General features: G+C 33.1%; 3 protein-coding genes across 3 annotated transcripts; all 3 read left to right on the top strand.

The window, feature by feature from the left end:
- Positions 1 to 8,096: 8,096 nt before the first annotated feature.
- On the top strand, positions 8,097 to 10,416 carry LOC143568900 (uncharacterized). The gene is made up of 3 exons (XM_077054935.1): positions 8,097 to 9,475; positions 9,548 to 9,875; positions 10,085 to 10,416. The coding sequence occupies exons 1-3, from the start codon at positions 8,273 to 8,275 to the stop codon at positions 10,414 to 10,416; spliced, it is 1,863 nt and encodes a 620-aa protein (XP_076911050.1). The 5' UTR covers positions 8,097 to 8,272.
- A 115-nt stretch (positions 10,417 to 10,531) lies between these two features.
- Positions 10,532 to 13,602, top strand: LOC143568899 (uncharacterized). The gene is made up of 5 exons (XM_077054934.1): positions 10,532 to 11,291; positions 11,380 to 11,895; positions 11,981 to 12,745; positions 12,862 to 13,153; positions 13,243 to 13,602. Exons 1-5 carry the CDS (start codon positions 11,065 to 11,067, stop codon positions 13,600 to 13,602), a joined length of 2,160 nt encoding a protein of 719 aa, XP_076911049.1. The 5' UTR covers positions 10,532 to 11,064.
- Positions 13,603 to 13,731: 129 nt separating this feature from the next.
- On the top strand, positions 13,732 to 16,038 carry LOC143568898 (uncharacterized). The gene is made up of 2 exons (XM_077054933.1): positions 13,732 to 13,936; positions 15,127 to 16,038. Exons 1-2 carry the CDS (start codon positions 13,732 to 13,734, stop codon positions 15,375 to 15,377), a joined length of 456 nt encoding a protein of 151 aa, XP_076911048.1. The 3' UTR covers positions 15,378 to 16,038.
- Positions 16,039 to 27,012: the final 10,974 nt, after the last annotated feature.

Raw genomic sequence — 27,012 nt, 5'->3', positions numbered from 1 at the left:
TATTATATTTATTTAAATTTATCAAATTCATAAAGTTGTAAAGGTTTGTACCATTCATGTTAAATTTAGGAAATGATGACCCATTTGATTAAGGAAATGGTTTAATTACGGAATTTGTAAATTTGAATTAATTATTATATATTATTTGAATGTAATTAATTTGTAATTTTGAATTAATTATTGTACAAATTATGATGTAAATTTGAATTAATTAACAATCATTAAGTTTTACTATAATTAATTCATTTGACTCATTGACCCACTGACTTAATTACGGTCATTAATTAAGTTTTAACAATCATAATAAAAGTTCATTGACTTATTATTGTTTAACAATAACAATTGAGTTACAAATTCATTGTTGACCCATTGACTTATTATTAAAAACATTGACTTATAATTATAATTTACTAATTAACAATTGAGTTACATATATATAAGAAAATTAGTAACTTTTATTTTCACACCTTATATGAATTACATTACATAATATATGTTGTTATAATTGATGATTAATTATATTATTGTAAATAATATAATTAGTAACTTATATTTTTACATTATGTAACATTGCATTTTAGGAAATTAAGCATTTTAGAAAATTCAAAAATTTGAAAATATATTATTTGTATTTCTAATGTAATTATGTAACATTGCATTTTAGAAAATTCAAAGTTTGAAAAATCCATTAATTACGATTTCCCTACCTATTAGTTCTTACTATAACTTTTTTGAAAATTTTTGAAATTTTCTAAATTTATGTTTCTAATCAATTATTTTGTCACACCCCGACCAAAGGCGGCGGAACATGCTGTGACAATCGTCAATTTCAGGTTAACTCCGTTAACTCCGTTAACTCAACTTCGTCAATTCAAACTTAAAGATCACTGAATCTATAACGCACACCTCATTACATTTAAACTAGGGTTTAAATGACGCTTAACACTTACTACATGTGTAGTCTTTCGGGAATTGCACCGAAACGCAAACGAGTTGACCCAAACGATTGGTGAATAAACGAAAAACGTCAAAACAATAATTATGTGATAATTATGTGTTAGACTTATGTGTTATGTGATAACATAGTATAAAACGCTAACTCAAGATGCAAACTAGTTAATTTAGGCTAGAAAAGTACAAGTTAGAAGTTGAGGGACCAAAGTGTAATATATTATTATTAATAATATTAAAACCCTAACCTCCTTCTCTCCCTCACAAACTCGATCGGCCAGCCCCTTTCTCCCCTCCCTCTTGCGACGGCAGCCTCACACACACACATATCACACTCGTTTAAGCTTGATTCTTCATAATCGGAGCATCCTACACTCGTTTCTAAGCACCCCTCACGTTTCCCTTGGTTTATTTCTGCGTTTTAAGATATAAATATGAAACCCTAACTATTGAATATCATATTAAGTGTTCTTATGATTGATTATTGCTAGAGGATGATTGATTATGTATTGGTTGTTGATATTGAGGATCATATGTGATTTTGAACGGTGAAAGATTGATGAATCATTGAGTGTTTCTAAACCCTAGATGGTTGCTACTGATTTTCTATGATTAATTATGTGTATTACATGTTTTGGGTTATGTCGTATGCTTAGGATGCATGTTAGATGATTGTTCAGGCTTGCTGAGTTTTTGACAGCAGTGATTGTTAAGATTGAATGATGTGTAACTTGTTGAATATAAAAGCAAACTGAGCAAATTATGAGTCTACAAGGTAGTAATCTAAGTCTAGTTTTCAGAAAGCCCAACCACGCCAAATTTGGAGGTGTTTTGGTTGGTCAAACGATTTAATTGTGATTAAAGGTCAAAACTGGTACTGGACAGATTGTGAGTTATGTTTAGACGATTGTAAATAAATGTTAATGTGGAAATTGGTTGAGGTTGTTAACACTACAGGGTACTTTTTTGAGTCTAGTTTTTATAAAGTCCAAGTTTGTAATTTTTGGACGAGTAAAAGTTAATCTTTATGATTTTACAAAACTGAAGTGCGAATCTGAATTGTGAGACCTGCTGTTAGGTTGTTTTGTAATTAGCATATCTCATGAACTAGGAGACCAATTGGGTTGGTTCCACTTTTGGAAGTTGACTTGTTGAGTTAGGAACCTAACCCAAGTGGTCTTGCATTTTTTGGATTTTTCATTTAACGGGAATTTCAAATAACATTCTGTTGCGCATGAATTTGACTGTTATGAGTTTGCTGTAATGATTTGATTATTGTGAGAAACCTATGTGGAATAAAAATATAATAAAATATGTTCTGGAAACCTAAGACATATATGCTTTTGTGATGATTTTTGGTAAATTAATTGTGATGCTATGATCGGTGGGATAGACTAGTTTTTCAAGTAGAATTCTGTCGTTAAGAAACTAGTTGCTGAATTTTGTGAAAGTTGCATGAAACAACGTGAATGCTAATTTATTATCGTGTTTTGACCAAAATGCCCTTGCGGGGAATAATTGCTAATTGATTGTCATGATTTGACCAAATTGCCCTCGTGGGGAATAATTGCTAGTTAATTGTTATGTGTTGACCAAATTGCCCTTACGGGGAGTAATTGCTAGTGATGTATATTATGAATACATGACACGTAAATAATTGCTCACACATGTAACGTATCACAAATACACTTGTTAAAGTCACACACGATTCACAAACGAAACACGAAACATGTTGTGTGCATAGGTATTATGTGCCGAGTCTAGAGACTTGATAATAGTTCCGACAATTAGAAAATCTCCTTGTTGTTTTAAAACGCTAGAGAGAGTTTTTCTGTGACGCGCATCTTGGTGAATTATTTTGGGAATACTTCGCAAACAGTGAGTTCACTTACCTCTTTTAAACTGTTTTCAAACGCTTTTCACTTGGGGAGATAACATACTCCGAAAACGCATTTAAGATTTTGTTAATATAGATTATATATCACTTGTAAAGACTAAGTGGCAAACGCAATAACTGAAGTCCTTCATTCACATCGAACCGTTTAATATTGGATAATAGCGAGTCATTGTTGAGTAGTACTACTGGGTTTTACAAACCCCACCCAACGCTAAACTCGACTGGAGGTCGAGTGGGTGTAATCTTGGCTAAACACATACCATGGTCGGGATAGACCTGGTGGCAAGGCAAATGATAAACAGTCAGCTTCGGTGTCGAACACTTAGTAATACTTGTTTTATAGGCTAGCTACCTATAGATATATAATTGACATAACACTATCTGGTAACGCCAAACGCTGAACGCAAAACGCTGAACGCTTTATTTTATATAAACTTGTGAACTCACCAACTCCGTATTGACACTTTTAGTATGTTATTCTCAGGTAGCCGAGGCGGGCGCGCGGTATAGGATCATGCATTATCTGAAACGCTTTTGTTTATGCAAACTGATTTTAACTGTTGTTATGAGGTTTTAAGTCGTCCTGCGTGACGCAACTTTTATCTTTTGGTTTATTTTACGCTTCCGCACTTATTTTCATTTAAACGTTTTTATGGTTTGATTATAACTAATGATTCCGATCCTGTTAGTTCACACCCTCTGACGGTAAAATTCCGTTAGTGGATTTTGAGGGTGTGACACATGCCGAGGTGTAACGATTGCCCATAAGCGCATGACACTATTTAAAGCGACAATATTTAACAAACTCATTTCATTTCACAACATCGAAAATGTCACATAACCAAATATTCATAAGTCAAATACAACAAAATATAGCAAAATATAGCAAATCAAATATTATTCATTTTTGCTAATATCATAACGGTATTTGTGTCATTTTCTTCATCGAACTCCATAATCAACCTAGATGCAAGCCTATAACATTTCATAAAATAAAGTTGTCAACACAAAGATTGGTGAGCAATTCATAAGTTTGAACCAATTAAAATATATGTTATAATTAAGATGTGTATACGAATAAATTATGTTATACCAATTATTTTTTTAGATTTTAATTTGAACTAAAATTTTCAAAAACACATTATGCTAAATAAAATCAAAAATACCCAAATATTTTGACTCATAGATTGGTTCTAAAAGTCGATGTGTCAATAATGTTACTAAGTAATATGAATCAGAAGAACGGTTTGTGTAATGGAACTAGATTGCGAGTAATTAAGTTGGGAAATGTGTTTTGTTGAAGTAAAAGTTATTTCAGGTACTAATACTGGTTATTGCACTTATATAATCCGTTGTGGTGTAACACATTCAGATATGAAACTTTCGTTTAAATTAAAGAGAATGTAGTTTTTTTTCCAGTTGTAGTCTGTTTTGCAATGACCATTAATAGAAGTCAAGGTCAATCTCTAGCAAAAGTTGACATATATTTCAGAGACCCGGTATTTTCACATGGACAACTCTATGTAGCTTTATCAAAAGCGAAGAGTGGTGTTAAAATTCTTATTAAAAAAGGAAGATAAAGTTACAAATAAAGAATCAATATGGTTTATAAGAAAGTCTTTTTAATAGCTTATGAATTTTACATTTTTAATTTTTGATTATGTTTTCAAATACTGTAATTTGAATGTTATTTGGGTTTATCTTTATATTTCACAATCATTTGTATTCATACAAATATTATTTACAACTTAAAGTATGTTGTTGTCCTGAATAACATATAACAACTTATGATGTTCTTTCAAATAACATGTATTTATTCGAAAATTTCAATATTTCCACCCGTATCATACGCGGTTAATAACCTAGCGTTTTGTCCTCGCATACAAAAAAGGACGACACGTGGCAGTAGCGGATCAAAAGCAATAGAAATGAAACAAAAACCGTATAAAAATAAGAAAACGAAGAAGTTGAGGAGACTCGACTGCAATTTCAAAATCATATTCTTCACCTTTTTCCGTACGGATATTATTTTCACCACTTCTTCCTTCCAGAGTAAGAAAACCTAATTAATACATTCAGATATGAAACTTTCGTTTAAATTAAAGAGAATGTAGTTTTTTATCCAGTTGTAGTCTGTTTTGCAATGACCATTAATAGAAGTCAAGGTCAATCTCTAGCAAAAGTTGACATATATTTCAGAGACCCGGTATTTTCACATGGACAACTCTATGTAGCTTTATCAAAAGCGAAGAGTGGTGTTAAAATTCTTATTAAAAAAGGAAGATAAAGTTACAAATAAAGAATCAATATGGTTTATAAGAAAGTCTTTTTAATAGCTTATGAATTTTACATTTTTAATTTTTGATTATGTTTTCAAATACTGTAATTTGAATGTTATTTGGGTTTATCTTTATATTTCACAATCATTTGTATTCATACAAATATTATTTACAACTTAAAGTATGTTGTTGTCCTGAATAACATATAACAACTTATGATGTTCTTTCAAATAACATGTATTTATTCGAAAATTTCAATATTTCCACCCGTATCATACGCGGTTAATAACCTAGCGTTTTGTCCTCGCATACAAAAAAGGACGACACGTGGCAGTAGCGGATCAAAAGCAATAGAAATGAAACAAAAACCGTATAAAAATAAGAAAACGAAGAAGTTGAGGAGACTCGACTGCAATTTCAAAATCATATTCTTCACCTTTTTCCGTACGGATATTATTTTCACCACTTCTTCCTTCCAGAGTAAGAAAACCTAATTAATACATTCAGATATGAAACTTTCGTTTAAATTAAAGAGAATGTAGTTTTTTATCCAGTTGTAGTCTGTTTTGCAATGACCATTAATAGAAGTCAAGGTCAATCTTTAGCAAAAGTTGACATATATTTCAGAGACCCGGTATTTTCACATGGACAACTCTATGTAGCTTTATCAAAAGCGAAGAGTGGTGTTAAAATTCTTATTAAAAAAGGAAGATAAAGTTACAAATAAAGAATCAATATGGTTTATAAGAAAGTCTTTTTAATAGCTTATGAATTTTACATTTTTTTAACTTTTGATTATGTTTTCAAATACTGTAATTTGAATGTTATTTGGGTTTATCTTTATATTTCACAATCATTTGTATTCATACAAATATTATTTACAACTTAAAGTATGTTGTTGTCCTGAGTAACATATAACAACTTATGATGTTCTTTCAAATAACATGTATTTATTCGAAGATTTCAATATTTCCACCCGTATCATACACGGTTAATAACCTAGCGTTTTGTCCTCGCATACAAAAAAGGACGACACGTGGCAGTAGCGGATCAAAAGCAATAGAAATGAAACAAAAACCGTATAAAAATAAGAAAACGAAGAAGTTGAGGAGACTCAACTGCAATTTCAAAATCATATTCTTCACCTTTTTCCGTACGGATATTATTTTCACCACTTCTTCCTTCCAGAGTAAGAAAACCTAATTAATTTTCAGTTTACTCACTGCATTTGATGATTTCATACTATTTATTATACTAATGGAAGACGATGAGCTTCATAAACACAAGGTCTGTTTTGCTGTTACTGTACTCATTTTAAGTAGTCAGTGTTTTAGTTATGACGTAGAGCATATTTGGGATTGCGTTTAAAAAAATGCTTATTGGCTTTTTTAAAAAGCCAGAATTTGGGGCTTTCGAAAAACAGATTTTTAACCATTTCATAAAGCTAAAACAAAAAAGATTTTTGTAATTGGCAAACACATTTTAACTTATTGGCTTTTTAAAAATACCAATAAGCTAATAAACATTTTTCAAATTCAATTCCAAACATGCCCGTATTGTTATTATGATGTTATATATTGTTTTTTGACCTTGAAGTAGTCACTGTTTTAGTCTTTACTTATAACTTAATGTATTGTTCATATATTATTGTCATGATTTATGAAGTTTAGTTTTGTCATTTGACCTTGGAGTCAATGTATAAGTTTTTTACTAATAACTTGATTAGTTAATGTTTTGTTCATATATTATTATCATGATTTATGGAGTTTTATTTTGTCATTTTATCTTGAAGTCAATGTTTGGTCTTTACTTATAATTTGATGTATTGTTATAACGTTAGTGTATTGTTATCTTGATTTATGAAGTTTATCTTGTCATTGCTTGAAGTCAGTGTTTTAGTCTCTACTTATAATTTGATGTATCGTTCATATATTATTATCATGATCTATGAAGTTTAATTTTGTCATTTGACCTTGAAGTCAGTGTATAAGTTTTTACTTGTAACTTGATGAGTTGATGTATTTTTCATATATTTTTATCATGATTTATGAAGTTCTTTTAGTTTGGTTTTGATGAGATGGTATTTTTATGGTCCCTTGAGGAAGATTTGATTGAGGACCTCTATAAACATCAGGTCTTAATTTATTAATGAATTTCACTTTTTGTTGATTTTATTATTATTATTATTTTTTATTATTATTATTATTATTATTATTAGTATTATTAGTACTATTATTACTGTTACTGTTACTGTTACTATTACTATTATGCATCAGTCTTACTCTTAGATTACACATGAAGTTGCATTCCAAAATTGGCTGCCTGATGATTAGATCATATATTAATATGTCTTATAACTTCATGTATTGAATCTCATTATTGTTAATTTCAAGTAGTCATATAACATTATACTGATTTATGAAGTTTAATTTATCATTGTTTTGTTTGTTTTCTTGATTATTTGTTTTGATAAAAGAAACAATGGCTTTCTTTTATTAGATGAAATTAACCTAACAATATCATTTGTAGGTGGAGAACATACCACATACCTTTCAGTCTGAAGAACACTATGTCGGTTCTTTTGTTTATCCATTGCTAGAGGAAACTCGTACTGAGCTGGCATCTGCTATGGAGACCATGTACAGAGCTCCATATGCTGAAATTTTTTCTTTAAAAGCGACTATATGCTGTGGAAAAATTTTGTACAATGTTACTGTTCGTAATTGGAGAAACAAAACTAGTGAACGGGGCAAAGAGCCTTACCGAACATTACCCGGTCATTTGCTTATTTTAGCAGACGGAAAACCTGAATCGGTTCCAGATTTGCAGCGTGTGGGAAGAACATGGGCTTTTTTATTAGTTAACCAAATTAGTCAGGATGTTGGTGATGAAGATGATACTGATAGAACATCAATATGTTTTAAAGTTAAAGCTTCGGAACAAATTAAATTTCAAGAGGGGATGTTTGTTGTTTTCTTGATGAAAATTACAACCAACAAAAGAATTTGGAATTCATTGCACATGCGCCAGAATATGAATATCATTAAAGAGGTTCTTTACACTGATTCCATGGTAAGTTTTTGATTAACCAACTCTATTATCATCCTTTTCAGTTGGTAGTATCATTGTTAACTGTAAATGTGTAATGTGTTGGTTACAGGTAAAAGAAAGCTGCAATATCTGTTCTTTTGATAGTGGTTTATCTCAGAAGTTTGACTCACATCTTTTGGATAAGCTGAATGAATCTCAATCAGGTGCAATTAGGGCAGCTCTTTGTAAAACCGAATGCTGTCACGGTTCTTTTGTGGAGCAGATATGGGGACCGCCTGGAACGGGGAAAACAACAACTGTAAGTGTGTTGTTGTTTATTCTTTTGCAAATGAACCGTAGGACACTTACGTGTGCTCCTACGAATGTTGCTATTATACAAGTAGCTTCACGCGTGCTAAATCTAGTAAAGGAGGCATCTAGTGCTACAACTGCCAATGGGAATTTCTTTTATTGTATTGGAGATGTACTTCTGTTTGGGAACAAACAACGGTTGAAACTTGGTACAGAGATTGAAGAAATGTATCTGGAAAATCGGGTTAAGAAGCTTGCTGAGTGCTTTGGGTCTTTGACCGGTTGGAAGCACTGCATAAGATCAATGGTTGATTTACTTGAAAACTGTGTTTCCCAATATAATGTTTATGTGGAAAATGAGTTGTTTAAAGAAAAACAACTTGCAGCCAAAGATAAAAATGAAACTGAAGCTACTAAGTTGGAAGTCAAATCATTCATTGAGTATGTGCGTGAAAGATTCAATTCGTGTGCATCGCCTCTCAAGAGATGCGTCTTAATATTCTTGACTCATATTCCAAAAAGTTTCATGAAGGAACACAATTACCAAATGATGGTCTCTCTTTTGGAGTATTTAAGTTTTTTTAAATCACTATTGTTTGAAAAGAGTTTGGTTTCTGATGAGCTTGAGCAATTTTTCACTTCTAAACCGTTGCTAAATGATCTTGATAAGCTGGGGGAAATGCCATCAATCAGTTTTGTTAGAGCCAAATATTTATCTGTTCTAAACGCTTTGCAAATATCTCTTGAAAGACTTGCTCTTCCACATTTTTCGATTGAAGTTGCAATAACTAACTTCTGTTATCAAAATGCTTCTCTTATATTCTGCACAACTTCTACTTCCTACAAGTTACATTCTATTGAAATGAAGCCTTTGGAGATCTTGGTGATAGATGAAGCTGCCCAGTTGCAAGAAGCTGAATCCACCATTCCTCTTCAGCTTCCTGAGATGAAACATGCTATTCTCATTGGAGACGAGTGTCAGTTACCTGCAATGGTTTCCAGTAGTGTAAGTCTAAACTTACTTTTACTGCTTTTAGTTTGTGTTTAATCTTTATTTATATATATTGTTTGTGGACAGATATGTATTGAAGCTGGCTTTGGAAGAAGCCTGTTTGGCAGACTGAGTTCTTTGGGGCATTTTAAGCATCTACTTGATGTGCAGTACAGGATGCATCCTTCTATAAGTTCTTTTCCAAATTGGAAATTTTATCAAAATCATATTCTGGATGCAGAAAATGTGATGTGTGAAAGTTATGAAAAACAATATCTTTCTGGACCAATGTTTGGTCCATATTCGTTTATAAATGTTGTTGGGGGAAGAGAAGAAAAGGATGACGAAGAACGAAGCCGGAGAAATATGGTTGAGGTGGCTATTGTGATTAAGATTGTACAAAATCTATACAAAGGTAACTGTTGTTTTTGCTAGTTAGTTACGATCTGTCTGCAATTCTATATCTTTTGTTGTAAAGAAAGTAGAATAATGTAGTAACACTTGAAACATAAACTGAATATGATTTATTAAAGTGTATATATTTGTTTGAACTCAAATACTTACATTTGTATCTGTGTGGTTTACAATCACTTATGCTTAACCACTTGTTTTTCACAATTACAGCATGGCAAGAGTCGGGAAAGAAGCTTGCTATTGGGGTTGTTTCTTCTTATGCTGCTCAAGTTGTTTCCATTCAAGAAAAACTTGCTAAAAAGTATGAGAAACTTGATGGATTTTCAGTGAAGGTGAAAACCGTTGATGGGTTTCAAGGCGGAGAAGAAGATATTATTATCTTATCAACCGTAAGATCAAACAGTCATGGGTCTGTTGGTTTCTTATCTAGTCCTCAAAGGAGTAATGTAGCCTTGACTAGAGCACGGTATATACTATCTTGTCACAATCTTTACAATTGGTTTTTATACTTACGTTTTTTGTGGAACTTTAGTTTTGATTAATTTACGTATCATGGGATGATCTTTGGTAAGTTTGTCCAAACTGGCCAATTAAAAAGTTTCACTGTATGCATATCATATTGATGTTTTTGTAGTCATAGTTACATTTTACTTAATTTTTAAGCTTTCAATCAAAACTTGTCTTGAACCTTTAGCCTTTTGTTATCATTTGTACGTCTGACAGTCTGACTCTGTTTTTGTACTGTCTTTCATCCTATGTGTAGACACTGCCTTTGGATATTGGGCAATGAAAGAACCCTCACTAATAGTGAATATGTGTGGCAAGAATTAGTCTGTGATGCAAGGAATCGCCATTGTCTGTTTGATGCTGATGTCGATGAATGCTTGAAGTCGACAATCATAGCTGCAAAGAAAGAGTTAGGCCAACTTGATGATCTGGTTCATGGCAACAGTGTTCTCTTCAAACATGTAAAATGGAAGGTACTGTACCTAAACTTTCTCGTTTTGATACCAAATTATCTCCTTATGTGATATTATGACATATGCTGTGCTTTTGTTCATTAGGTCCTCTTTAGTGATGATTTTAGAAAGTCGTTTGGAAAACTGACATTTGCTCGTTTGAAGAAGGTTGTTATAAATCTTTTACTGAAACTTTCTGGTGGTTGGCGCCCCAAGAACACAAGTGTAGACATGTGTTGCGAAAAGTCTTCACAAATTCTTAAAAAGTTTAAGGTTGAAGGTCTTTATGTTATTTGCTCGATAGACATCATCAAGGAAGTTAAATACATACAAGTTCTAAAGGTTTGGGATATATTACCCTTGGAGGAAATTCCTAAACTTACAAAAAGACTTGAGAGCATATTTTCTGCATACACTGATGATTACATTAATCGTTGCACAGCAAAGTGTTTAGAAGGGTATGTATATTTGCTTTCTTATAATTACTAATATTTATTTCTTAACATAGATTATACATGCTTATTTTTATTTTTTTTTGGTGTTCAGGAATTTTGAAGTTCCTAGGAGTTGGCCGGCTTCACAAGAATTAATCAAATTTAATTCTTTAAGCAATTGCGAAGGTGATAGTGAGGCAAGTGTGAGTCTTGGTGATGAAAGAGTTTATGTTGAAAACTCCAAAGTGAGTGAAAGCTTACTGCTTATGAAGTTCTACTCGTTGTCACAGGGGGTGGTGAGCCATTTGCTATCTGGTAAAGAACTTGACCTGCCAATGCAAGTAACTGATGAACAAATGGATATAATTCTCTTTGGCAAAAGTTCTTTCATAATTGGGCGATCGGGAACTGGGAAAACCACAATTTTGACCATGAAGTTGTTCCAAATCGATCTTAATTTTCGCGTTGCTTCTGAAGGGATTTATGAAGTAGAAAACAGTCGAATTAGTGATGTTGAAGTTGCTAATGACTCTGAAAGTAGTAAACCGAGTATTCTCCGTCAGCTTTTTGTGATGGTCAGCCCCAAATTGTGTGATGCTGTGAAGCAACATGTTTCCCAACTTACAAGGTGCAAAAATATTTTAATCTCTCTCTTTTTTTAATATTCTTGCATTGATTATGTTTTCTCACTTCAGTGATTAATTTTTTAACAGTATATCATGTCATGGAAGTTCGTCAGCTGATATCAATCTTGAGGAGGCAGATTGTACATCAGACTTCAATGATATCCCAAACAATTCTGTTGACATTCCAGTTAAAAACTATCCACTTGTGGTAACATTTCATAAATTTTTAATGATGCTAGATGGCACTCTGGGTAGTTCTTACTTTGAAAGATTTCATGAGGCAAAAAAAGGTTCTGAAAGTAATCGTATATGTTTCGGATCTGTTGCATTGCAAACTTTCATAAGATCAAAGGAGGTTACGTTTGATAGGTTCTGCTCACTTTACTGGCCCCGCTTCAATGAAAATCGTAAAAAGAAACTTGACCCTTCTCGGGTATTCACTGAAATAATTTCTCATATAAAAGGGGGTTTGCAAGCAGGGGAAAGCAGTGATGGTAAACTGAGCTTTAAGGATTACTGTTTATTGTCTGAAAGTCGTATATTCACTTTAACCAAACAAGAAAGAGAGAATGTTTACTTTCTTTTTCAAGCCTATGAAAATTTGAAAACTAAACGTGGGGAGTTTGATCTGGGTGATTTAGTAATTGACCATCATAGACTTAAAAGTGTAAGGTATGAGGGCGACCAAATGGATTATGTTTACATCGATGAAGTTCAAGATCTTAGCATGAGGCAAATCTCTCTTTTTAAATATATTTGCCAAAATGTTGAAGAGGGTTTTATATTTGCTGGGGATACTGCACAAACCATTGCAAGAGGCATTGACTTTAGGTTTCAAGATATTAGATCCTTGTTTTTTAAGGAGTTTTTATGTTCTCGCACAACTCAAAAACAAAAGAAGGGTATTGTATCTGAGATATTTCAACTAAAACAGAACTTTAGAACTCATGCGGGTGTTCTTGATTTAGCCCACAGTGTTATCAGGTTCTGTACCGTTACTTTCCTCATTCAATTGATATTTTGGAGCCCGAGACTAGTCTTATTTCTGGGGAAGCTCCTGTTCTTCTAGAGTCTGGTAATGATGAAAATGCAATTGTTACAGTCTTTGGTGGCAGCGGAAGTGAAGCAGAAATAGTGGGGTTTGGTGCAGAACAGGTAATCCTGGTACGCGACGAAACTGCAAAAAATGAGATCTGTGAATATATTGGAAAACAGGCTCTTGTTCTCACTATCATGGAATGTAAGGGTCTAGAGTTTCAGGTGATTTTATTTTCTTTCTGTCATGAACATATTATTTTTGTTGTGACTGCTTTTTATGTTTTTTGATGTTTCATTTCCATCATTTTCAGGATGTGTTACTTTACAATTTCTTTGGGACATCCCCTTTGAAATATCAGTGGAGAGTTATATATGAATACATGAAGGAACACAATTGGCTCGATGTGAAACTTCTTCAATCGTTCCCTAACTTCAGTGAGTCAAGACATAGTGTCTTATGTTCTGAGTTGAAACAATTGTATGTGGCAATCACCCGTACACGACAAAGACTATGGATATGTGAAAACAAAGAGGAACTTTCCAAGCCAATGTTTGATTACTGGAAAAGAAGGGGACTCGTTCAGCTAAGAAAGCTGGATGATTCAGTGGCACAAGCAATGCGAGTGGCGAGCAGTCCTCAAGAATGGAGGGATCGTGGCAAAAAGGTTTAATTAGATCTGTTACCGCCATAGATATTTTATGTTATGTTATTTTAATACGTTGCTTGACATGGTTTCATGATTATTGTTCATTTGTTTGGTTTTCAGCTGTTTTATGAGAATAACTTTGTGATGGCACAAATGTGTTTTGAAAGAGCTGAGGATGTGGTATGGGAGACTTTAGCTAAAGCTTCTAGTCGGCGAGCATCTGCTGATCAAATGTGGGGAACAAATCCTGAAGCTTTTTCACGCAATGTTAGAGAAGCAGCAGAATTGTTTGAATCTATTGGGAAACATGAGTCTGCTGCATCTTGTTTTTGTGATTTGAGGGAGTTTGAAAGAGCAGGTAACATCTCTTCTAAACGTAGCTGTCTGTCTAAGACATAGTTATCAAATGCGCTAGGTGCACTCAAGGCGCGTAGGCCTCGCCTGGGGCCTAGGCGCAGAGTGCAAAAAAAGAAAGGGCTTGAGGGAAAAAAAGCGCACTTGGATAATAAGTTAAAAACATATTATGTATATGAAAAATAATATTATTCTTCACATAAAACAAACAAAAACTATTATATAACATTTAATATCATCTAATTAGTACCAATAGTTCTAAAATAGTCAGGGGTCAAATGTAATTCTAAAACTTGAATAGCAAAATGTATCAATATAATGCCTTTGACCTCTCCTAGATAACTTAATAGCACTCCTTGCGTTTCTTTTGCTCGGCCTTTATCTTCGGATGTTCATGGATGGCATAGGCGATGCCGAAGCGGTCGCCTAGGAACTAGAAGCACATTTATTGAGCCTCGCCTGAAAACTGGGCCTAGGCGCAAGAAGCGAGGGCTTTTAATAACTATGGTCTAAGATTAAGTGTCTGTGCTAATTTTCTCAACATTTGCATGATTGGGGCTCCTAATTTCAATCTGTGTTTTATTTAGAAATATCAAAAACGTCTAACTGGTTGAAATTGCAGTGATATATATGCTTTCTTAGTTATAGTTATTGACTTAATGTGGCCATTGTTTACAGAAAATCTTTAAAATGGACAGAAAGTGTTACAGATCAACCGATCTGTTTAAACCTGTACTAGAAAGACCCATTTCAACCTGACCCTCCCATACTTGTACATCTAATCTAGGTCTGTAAACAAGTCAAGCCAAGCCAAGCCAAGCCAAATCAAGCTAGGATGGGCTTGAGCTCAGACTTAAAGTTAAATGAGTCAGCTTGGTTTGTAAAAACTCGTGCCAGATCGTCTATCTAAAATAAAGTTTAATTTTTTATTTTTACTCTAATGATGTTTTTAAAACCAAAAAAAACAGTATTTTTAATTGGGGTTTAGGTTGTGTTTTATTTAGTAGTATTAAACATGACAAACTAGTCGACCCTTGTATTTCTTTTTTGCTCAAAAATCTAGTTTATTGTAGTGATGGTTTTGCTTTCTTAAGCATAATTATTATGGTAATATTCTACAAAAAATCTTTAAATGGACAAAAGGTGTTACAGATCATTCTGACCCATTTAATCTGGTCTTTTGTATTTGTGCAGGAAAAATCTATCTGAATAAGTGTGGTAAGATGGATGCAGCAGCAGAATGTTTTACTTTAGCAGAATGTTATAGTGACGCAGCTGAAGCTTTTGCAAAGGGAAATGAGTTTACTAAGTGTTTGTCAGCTTGCAGAAAAGGGAAACTGTTTGATAAAGGATTGCGGTTTGTAGAACAGTGGAAAGAGCATTGTACTGTTCAGAGTAAAGAAATTGAAACGATTGAACAAGAATTGTGCACACGATTCCCATGAACTTAAAGATCTGAAATCCATGATGAAGTTGGTCCGTGCTTTCTGTTCCATGGAATCCAAACGTGTGTTCTTAAGGTCGGTTGGCTGCCTTGATGAGCTTTTGGTTTTGGAAGAAGAATCGGGCTATTTTCTTGAAGCTTCTGAGCTGGCAAGGTCTTGGGGTGATGTTTTAAAAGAAGCTAATCTTTTGGAAAAGGCTGCTCATTTTAAGGATGCAACGGTATTGTTACTTTGGTATGTGCTCTTTAACTTGTTATGGGTTAATGGGAACAAAGGTTGGCCTTTGAAGCAGTTTGCTCAGAACGAAGAACTTTGTGAAAAAGCAAAGTCGCTTGCAAAAATGCATTCAGATATTTTATATGAAATTGTTTGTAGTGAGCTTGATTCATTCTCTGATCAGCGTAGTAGCTTGCTCGACCTCAAAATAAGTTTTCATGTTTCCCAGTATAACAAGAGTTTGAGGGGAGAAAATTTTAAGATCAGAAAGATTTTGGATTCCCATATTCGTTTAAATTCTTCAAAGTATGACTGGGAGGATGAATTACCGGTTGATATTGATAAGCACTGTGATGACAAGATATTTCAGAACCGAGTTTCTGTTAGAACTTTGGTTGTTTATTGGAATGCGTGGAAGGAACATGTTTTTGATATTTTTAGGAGTCTTGAACACACGGGTCGTGTTGATTTTATTTTGAATTATTTTGGGGTGAGGAAATGCTGGTCAAAAGGCAATATTGTTTACATTTTGGTCAACGAGCAAGCTGAATGGATAAGAAACGCGGGTCAAACGGGTCTTCATAGAGATGGGAAGCGTGTAACTATGAATGTTAAGGATTTGGTGCTTTGTATAAGGTCTTATTGGCAGTCTGAGTTGGTTTCTGTGGGTATAAAGGTGCTTGAAACTTTGGAAGGTCTGCATAAGTCAAAGTTAAACGGTTCTGCATTTCATAAAAGCACGTCTCTCCTACACATTTTTGAGGTTTCCAAATTTCTTTTAGACTGCGAGTTTTCAACTTATTCTGATACAAAGAAGCTTGAAAGATTCCTAGGAATTTGTTCGACTTATTATCATCTTGTGTTTCCATTAGACTGGCGAAGAGCAATCTCTGCTGATTTGATTTCTTTAAGAGAGACTCATCTATCTCTCGACTTGCTTGAGGAGCTTATAAGTCAAAACCTCAAGGGTGACCTTAACTATTGGACGATCGGGAAGGTGATGATGATGTGCCTTGGTTCTAGAAAACCCGTCGCACTTAACGAGCTTATAACTAGACAAGTTCAGTGGAATCCAGGATGGAAGCAATATTTTAAGATTTTTATGAATGGCGGCTTTAAAGACGTTTATGTTTCTCAAGCACTGCTTACCGCGTTAGAAGATACTTATAATCCCAACTGGAGATGTGCTGGCTACATTTCACCTCACAGTTTTGTGTATCTGTTGGAAAATCTTCTTTTCATTACATCTTTCTATTCGAGAATCTTTTTCACTACAAAGTCTTCTTTTGTTCAATGGTTTGCACATGTTCACTCTAGTACTTCAGCCTATACTCTGCACCCGCACAGATAATTTCAGCGGCAATACCCTTTATTTCTGGAGTAATTCAACGAATTCTCTACTGTAAAAGGGACACTGTATCATGGATTAAAAGTTCAAATTTTAATTTCTCTGTTTATCTTCCACTGTTATCATTGAAGCTGGTCATGTTGCTGTCTTTAATATGTTTGCAAGAAGCTATCTATTGTCCAGTACTACTTGATTTGCTGGTGGGAAAAAATAATATTGCTTATTTGCTTCCAAAGGAGTTTGTGTTTTCTCTTGTAAGGAGAAGAAAGGGGCGGTACGTGCACTTGAGTACAGAAGTGGTTGCAGAAGCGTTTAAGAGCGTAGGGGATTCTCTTTTGATCGTGTCCACGGGAAACGCAAGTCCAAGAATCAATGCTCCTTGTGCTTTATATGTGGACCTCAAGAAATCCAAAGAGGAGATAATGAGTGTATTATTTCCAAGAAACCTGTGCCTTGTGTTAAAAAACCTTCCAACGAGATGATTCTTGAGGCACCATCTTCAAACACATCACCTGATAATCTGGGAACCGGGGTTTTCCAATACCCGAAACCGGGTATTTCAAATACTCGATGAATACTTGAAAAATACCTTAAAAATACCCGAATAGTACCCATAAAAAGTGTAAACTTTAAAAAACTCCAATCTATACCAAAAAAATACCGGAAATACCCGATAATAGGGTATTCAAATCCCCGGTTTTAGAATACCCGGTTCTATACCCGACCCGAATCCGATGCATAGGGTATGGTTTTAGAGACAATACCCTACCCGAATCCGACCCGATTATTACCCGTACCCGGTCATACCCGTACCTGGTCATACCCGAACCCGGGTATTTAAAAAACCCGATTTGTGCACCTCTAGTCAAAATCATCACATGTATGGCTGTTCAAAGTGTCATCACATGTTTAAAAAAAAGAAAAACTGTACGGAACTAACTGATTCTTTGGATAAACTGATTTAATGTTTAAGATTAATGTGGTGATAATATAATAAATTATATTATCCTGTTAGTAATGACTCCACGTGGTGAAAAGAGAATTCCCACCCGTGATAATTTTTATCATTAAAAATACTAGTTAATTTATTCATGATCAGTTTTTTAATAAAACAAATAACTTTAATATTTTATATACTATTAACTAGGTTAGTATCCCGTATGATACACGGGTTTGATAGATAATATTTTGATTTTAATAAATGAATATAAAGATTTTATAACGTCAAATCAATTACAAATTACAAAAGGATAAAAATTTTGATAAAGTTATCAAAAATCTAAAAAAGATTGTTTATATATGATTGTGCATACGTAATTGGTAACACCCATTATATAAGAAAAAGATATCATTAGTCAAATATTTTGATTCATAAATAATATAAAAAAATAAATGTATTAATATGTTTTTCATATAAAGTCTTTGCTTGGTCCTACTGAAAAAGTTTGTACAAGTGTATTTGCTTATGCTAGTAACATTAAATTATATTGTTTGATTTACAAACAAAATATGAGAAACTATCAAAAAGATTATCAGATGATTGTGATAAATGGACAACCCAATATAATCTTAACAAAATAGTTACTCATGCTAAATTATGAAATACATATAATTATCCATAAATAAATACATATATTTATTTTACTTATATACTCTTTACAAGAAATAATGTACGTCAACTTTGCAGATTATATTAATTGATCAAAAGGTATGCTATTTTATGTGTATGAATCAATTTCATATTCTAAAAATTCTAAGAATGATTATACCATCAAAGTTCAAGTAATATGTTTTTTGGGATAATCATGTTTTTTTATAAACATGAGCAAATGACATCATATATATTAATTGATCAAAAGGTATGCTATTTTATGTGTATGATTATTTTTTTGTTAGTTTCATGGATATATATTATAATTTATCTAGGGTCGCGGTATGTACTTGAATATCCTTATTTGTCACACATACAACTATACATGGCTATATCAAGAGTTATAAGCAGACATGAACTAAAGATTTTGATTTTTGATAAACGATGTACACCAACCAATACAATCACAAATGTAGTGTACAAGGAAGGTTTTACTCCCTTCGTCCCATTAGAAATATCAATGTTTCTTTTTATGTTTGTCCCATTACAAATGACCATTTTCAAAATTTATTAGTCAATTTTCAAATTTACCCTTAAACACACACAATTAACATTAATAACCAATATTGATGGACCCAAATTCCAAGAGCATTATTGTCATTTGGTAAGCAAGAAAAGTAATCATTCAATCTATATTAAACTTTGTGTTTTCAAACCATGACACTTCTAATGAGACGGAGGGAGTACTTATTTGTAACATATTAGTATAATCTTAGATTATGTAATTTCTGTATTTTTCATATAAATTGTAATTGTATTAACAACATATGATCATTTTGTTAACTGTAATTCACTTAATGATTAAAGCTTAAAATTTTCATTAATTACCCGTGTAATACACGGGCCTCTATCTAGTTTTACTTATATACTCTTTACAAGAAATAATGTACGTCAACTTTGCAGATAAGTTAGTTACACAAATAAGAAGAAATACATAGATCTCTAACACCATTTCGTTTATGATATAAGAAAACAACTTTGCAGATAAGTTAGTTACACAAGCATGTACTAGGCAGCCCAACTGGTTAACACACTTGAACCATTGGGGCAGGTCGCGGGTTCGATCCCCTGCCCCCCCGGTATATTTTAGCCCTGCTTGCGGTGCGCACATATGATGTATATATGTGTGAACCCTCGGGTGGGAAAAAGTGAAATTGCACTAATTTTGACGTTATTTTACTAATCTCGTGAAAATAACGTTAAAAGTGACGGACGGTTAATCAGGCATCATGTAGTGGCGTTGATAGCTGAAAGATAAGGGTACATGCACCGATCAGCCGGTGTCCCGATGATTGAGTGCTATGTGCCTTATGTCCAAGGCTTGATGCAAAACTACTATCGAGCCGGGGGTCTCACCGGAAGCAGCCTCTCTATCCCTATGGGGTAGAGGTAAGGCTGCCTACATCTTACCCTCCTCAGACCCTACCATAGCTTTGCTATTGGTGGGATATACTGAGTACGATGATGATGATGATGATGATGATATAAGAAGACAAAATATTACACAATTCATCAATTATATCAACAAAGTAGACAGATTCTACAAATGTATCAGTGCTCGGTTCTCAAAATTAGTCATAAGCATAACATTTACATCAAATTTTAAAATTTGTAATTTTCCCCAATTTGAAAATTACAACTACATGGGAACCCTATGGGTTCGAATATCCATTGATATAAGCAAATGCAAAATAATCATCAATAAAAACACATATATAGTGATAGAAATTAGAAAATACTATTTAACAAATTCAATATTATTGTAAAAAATTTAAGACGTTAACCTAGATTTTCATAAAATCAACCAAAATCAAACATGCAAACAAATCGTAAACCTTAGACGTTTATTATCGAGTTTTGGAGAAATCATAAAATTATTTATAGATAAATCGACATAACTAAGATTTGATAGATGGAATAGCTTGAGATTATGTGATTGATTTTTGACTATCTAGATAAAATTTTAAACTGTAATTTGATAGCTGGAATTGCTTGAGATTATGTGTATGATATCATTAAGGGAGAAAGTCAATTACGTCATATATGATTTAGGGAGTCACGAAAAGTCAGCATGTGTGTTATAAATTATATGAAAATTAATATAATTTTTTTATAACAAAAAGTTTGTTACGGGATACCCATTTACCAATTTTGATTATTTTTTTTAAAGAAAAAGATTTTTAATGATTGAAAATAAAAACTTGCAAAATTGCACAAACACAAATATAGACATATATACTCTATTTCATTGCATGTGATTAAATTTTTAATGCATGATGTATAAATGTTTGTGCGATTTTCACAATTTTCTACTTCAATTTTGTTTTGAATTGAACACTTGTATATATAATATGATTAATTATAAATATTACTATAATACTGAAATGATAAAAATCGAGCAATAATTCTTTAAGCTAAGTCTTTTAATCTTGTATTTTTAAATACATATGATGATAATGATGATTCATGGAAGAATAATTTGCGCTCATGTGACTCATGTCCGGTAGAGATACTTCTATTCTTAGAGTATAAAAAATTACATTAATTTTACCTTACAATGCTACGCCGTTATTATTAGTTATTATTATTAATTACTAAATAATTAATTCATTAAATGGAGTAACATATTTAAAGAAAGAGTCGGTTACAAAATCATTTACTAATTTTGAATATCCTTTTAATTTAAATAAACAAAAAAAAAGTTTTAATGATTGAACAAAAAATTGCCAGGTGTCACAAATTTAGTATAGTTATGTGCCAAGTGGCATAAATAGGTTTTTATTTATTATAATAGTAATAGTAGATTAGGCCATGTGTAGTGGGCGCCGATTTGAGCGAATTTTGGGCGCAAAGGGGCGCGAACACCCCCCCCCCCCCCTGACGATAAGTGGGCAAAAAAGGGCGGGGGCGGGGTGTTTTTATCGCCTGGAATAAGAATTATTATTATTATATTATATGCATGTGTGTGTATATATATGTATATGTATATATGTTGTGTGTGATATATATATATGTTGTGTGTGTGTATATATGTATATGTATATGTAGAGGAATGTTATAATAAAGAGACCAACTTTTGTAAGAAGTATAGGAAGCCATATGAATTTGACATGTGGCAATAACACACCGAATTATACAGGGGTATTTTTGTCCATCGCGTTATATGTAATTATGGAAGATATAAGTTTGCTTTTTATCATTATATAGTTTTTTCAATATATAATCTATCTATACTATAATACATAAAAAAGGGCAAATTAAGACACTAGATTTTAAGGGAGGCAAATTAAGACACTAGATTTTAAGGGATTTACAATTGATTAAGCACATGGTTCAAGTATAAAGAGGGACAAACCTTCAACTTTATTCAAGTTTTTATAATTTAGAAAATAATTACAAATTTCACCTCTATCTTTTGCCTATTTACTCTTTTTAATTTCACTTTTAACCCAACTTCCCCCACGATTTTCAAACGCTCATAACTTTTTCGTATGATAATATTTTTTCTTTTAAATTGCACTATAAAAATGAGCGTTTTATCCTCTTTAATTTGAGTATGGTATTGCCATAATTTGTTTAAGTTATAAAAATGGCATTTTTTGTGGTCCAATTTTGATCGGTTTGAATTAAACCATAAGCAAATCATTAGTAATGGTATTTTGTCGTCGAAAACTGAAACCAGAACGTTGAAAATTGAAACCAACCAAACCGATTCATTATCAACGATTTGGTTTGTACTTTGATAACAATTTGAGTTTAAAATAAGAATGATTAATCCAAATATAACAACAAACGATTTCACGATTTCAAATAAAACAATAAACACCCATAAATATATTACATGATTACTAAAGTCTGTGTTTCCCGCTACCCGTCTAGTAAATGAATAATCACTGAAGAGGTAGGTCCCAGCAGAGCCCAGTTGGACCCGCAAGACTCACCTTGAACAGGGACGTCTGCGCAATGACCAACTGCTCCAGCAGGACCCACCATGCTCAAAGAACCTTACGCGCAGTACGCCAGCTGTACCCGCAGGGAAAGCCTCCCAATGGTGAAGTACCCCGCCTGTTCCCGCAGCTGCGGATACAAGCCATCAGGGAAGGCTACCCGCACTAACAGCAAGGCTACACGCACAAGGCATTAGCTACTTCAGTAGTCACATGAAGGAATGAGCAAGGCGGGAATACTCCCGCCCAAGTGAGCCAGTCCGTATGCTTCTGGAAGGTCTTTCGTACTATACCTACTAAGGTATGGGCGGAATAGACAAATTGACCAAAGCAGCCCATGAACCAATCACAGGGTGACAGCTCACCGACAACAATACGAGGAGGAGCACCCTCTAGTACTGTTTGTCACTATTAGTCGCTGCCTACTCACCAACCCTTACGAGGGGACGTGCGCAGCCTACAGTTGGTGGAACAGTGCGTAGCCGGCAGTAAAGGAACAGTATACAGCCGACCTTTACTGTTGGCCGTAGCCTACCCACCAACCAGCATGGCGTGTGCGTAGTCCACTGTTGGTGGAACAGGAATACTATTCAGCCGGCAGTACCTTCTAGGAAACCTACATTCGCTATAAATACTCCAACACCTTGGAATGGTAAGATTATCTGATATCTCAATCTTATCTAGCAATCTCTTAATATACACTTATATTCAGAGCAATCTAGTCTGATTCTCACGCCGGAGGGTGGTCACAAGGAGGAACCCCCCCTCTTCTCAGTGACGAGCTTACGGTGTCTGTTTTGCAGGTCCCCTGAAGAACAACTCTCTGCTGGACCTCATCCTCGTGAGAAACATTACTTAACCCCCAGATTATCTATAATCTGTCCAGGGTTCACTTAGTGTTTCTTCAATCACGAGTACACTATCTCCAAAACAAATTCGTTCATCTTCGTACGAAGATAGATATGTATAAAAATCCATGTTGTCGAACATCGCTTTAGTCATTCAGTAATAAGCATACATTCTTTTTATTATTGTTAACATAATTAATCATATATAGTTGATTGTTGTTTTATAGTTCATACGTATCAACTGATGTGTTATAGTAGGCATCGATTAAAGCCGGTCCTAATCGGGCTTAATCGCCCGTAATCGACGTCGATTGGCTCTAACTCTGGCCCAATTTACAGATCGATGGAGAATACATGCGATTGAGAAGAAGATGCAGAGGAATGCCGAACTACTGGAGAGAAAAGCGGAAACAGTTGAGAATCATAAACAAGGAAAAAGAAAAATAGTCTTTAAAACTTATTTCAAAATTAACGTGTGATTGGAAACTGGTGAGAGAAAATCATAATATTTAATTATTTTCGTTAAATAAGATTTCACATTTTACATTTATTTTAAAATTTATGTGTTGCTTTTCCTAAAAAAAGTTAGCATCATATATTTTATTTATTTTATTTTTTTTCCTATCGTACATTCGTACCATTTCTTAAAACAAGTTTTTACTTGAATATAATTCACAATTTAATTTGTTATATATTTTTGTGATGTCTTTTAAGATCAGTTTTTTTTTCTCAAATGACGCATGCACATAGCAAAAGAGGAACCAAGCAGTTATTTTATTTTCTTTTGTTACTTCATTAATTAATTATATATTATGATGTTTTTTTAATAAGTCACGTTATAGTGTTTTAGTTCACATAGATGTTCATCGTGGTTTAGTTTGTATTTTATAAATAGCTTGTATATTTTTTTTATTCATAGTGTTTTTATTCATTGTAATTATCTTTGTTATTCATATTGTTTTTGTTCTTTGTAATTATTGTTAGATGAATTGTAGTGTTTTTTTCATTGTATTTTAAAATTGGATTTTAGTTACTTGTAAATGTATTTTAAAATTATTGGTGTGTTTCTGTTAATGGTGTTATGTCAAGAACAATATGTTGATGTTTATTATTGGTGTGTTTATGTTATTGGTGTTATGCCAAAATGAAATATAACACAGTGATCATCATAAACGAATCAACAAAAAATGAAATCTAACACATCGGCCAACATGAAATAACATTTTTCATTAACATTTTACAAGTAAAATTACAGTTTTTTAAGATTTTACATGTAAAAATTAATATCTTACATAAATAATAACACTTTTCATTAACATTTTACACGTAAAACAATAAAAGTCATTAATATTTTACAAGTAAAACAACAGTTCTTTAAGATTCTACATGTAAAAAATTAATATTTTACATGTAAAATATCATTTTTCCTTTAACATTTTACACGTAAAAAAACAAAAAACATGTCCCTAAAAGCTACACCAAACCCAAAGGTTAAACCGGGATTTTTTTTGGAACTGGGGATGCTAGATATATTTTTTTTGTTTTTTTTACTTTTTTCGTTTTTTATATTTTTTAATGAATTTTTCGATTTCTTTGAAGGTTGTTTTTTTAACCGGGGATGCTAGATAAACTTTTTGGTTTTTTTACTTTTTTCCATTTTTTGTTCTATAATTTTTTTAAGGAGTTTTTTTTTCTCTTACAAAAATAATGTGATGTAGATGATTTCATAAAGATATATGGAATTGATCAAGGGTTAGGAAAGGTGTTCCTCAATTCCTCACATTTTTGGAGTTTCCTTTTCAACATAACTATATATATATATGTATATATATAGTTCAAGAGAGAAATCAAATTATTGCAAGAAATACGAGAAATGAATATCAGCCACTAGTTTTATTTTAGGTTTTTAAAAGTTTAAAGATAAATTAAGAAAGTATAAATGCATCTTTATTTTCAATTAATATATATATATTCAATTAATATAACTAATCAAATTACTATAATTGAAAAATATTAAGAATTTATTTATTTTGTAACTTATTTTTTGTCTCTTGAATTTTTATCCTACACAGGTACAATTTATTTATACGTTAAAATTTTTTCGATCCAAATTTCTTCCAACTCAATATATTAAAATTTATTCATTGTGATAAATATTACAAAAAAAACTGTTTTACATGTGTTTCCATTAAATATCAACAAAAAAAATACAACCTATACAAAAACATATAGCCTACACTTGTTCTAAGAATAAAAAAATATATAACCTACACACAAAATTCATCATCAATAAAATACACACGCACACAAAAACATATAAACTACACACGAAAAACATATAACAAAAAAAACTATTTTACATGTGTTTGCAACTCAATATATTAAAATTTATTCATTGTGATAAATATTACCAAAAAAAAACTATTTTACATGTGTTTGCATTAAATGTCAACAAGAAAAAAAATACAATCTACACAAAAACATGTAGTCTACACTTGTTCTAAGAATAAAAAAATATATAACCTACACACAAAATTCATCATCAATAAAATACACACGCACACAAAAACATATACACACGAAAAACATATAACCTATACCCGGAAATTTTATCCTACACAAATACAATTTATTCATACATTAAAATTTCTTTATATTTAAGACTAATTTCTTCCAACTCAACTTATCAATATTCATCAACACGTAGTTACATTGTGATGAATAATATAAAAAACTATCTTACACATGTTTGCATTAAATGTGAAATATACAACCTACACAAAAACATATAACCCACACTTGTTCTTGTTCTAAGAATAAGAAAGCATATAACCTACACACGAAAAACATATAACCTACACACGTGTTCGTGTATAACCTAAACGAACAAGGGTCCCTCGCCAAACACTAGATCAAGTGAAGGCGTGGGCCGAAGCACGTCAAAGAGAGTTCCAAGCTGAATTGGACGAACGCTTGCGTTCAGTTCAACAGGCTGACGAATTCGGCAGTACTCGCCAACACCTCAATATGAACAGTGAGTGCGAGTACTCAGACGACGAGAGGGAAGAATCCGATACCGACGCAAACCCTCGCCATAAGGCGAAAGGGAAGCGTAAGGAAACGGACTTCCAACCAAAAAGGAATTTTGGGGAAGCTTTTAAACCAACAAATGCGGAGAGAAACCCGCGTGACTTCTCCAAAACCTTTAGACCAACTGCTACAAATGCAGGAAAGTCAAAATTCGCAAGGGACATTGCGGAAGCAATCGCCCCAAGAAGTGCCAAACAAATGTCCAACATTGGCACTTATGATGGTCTATCCGACCCAGACGACCATTTGAACAGGTTCATTGCGGGGGCTACCGTCAGTAACTGGACGGAACCCACGTGGTGTTACATGTTCCAGATGACTCTGGTCGGAGCGGCCAGGGCATGGTTCGATCGTTTACCGGTCCACCACATATATGACTGGGCGGACTTTCAGAACAAGTTCAGCCAACACTTCAGCCAACAGAGGAAATACACTGAAGAACAGTGGACGATCCTCAACTGCGTTAGAGAGGAGGATGAATCTTTACTAGACTTCATCACCCGCTTCAACTCCAAAAAGCTAAGTCTCGGCAACA

This window comes from Bidens hawaiensis, unplaced genomic scaffold (assembly GCF_021521415.1).
Source record: "Bidens hawaiensis isolate Kalapana, Puna unplaced genomic scaffold, B.hawaiensis_p1.1 tig00024244_1, whole genome shotgun sequence".
Taxonomy (NCBI): domain Eukaryota; kingdom Viridiplantae; phylum Streptophyta; class Magnoliopsida; order Asterales; family Asteraceae; genus Bidens; species Bidens hawaiensis.
This window is presented reverse-complemented; position numbering and strand designations above follow the sequence as displayed.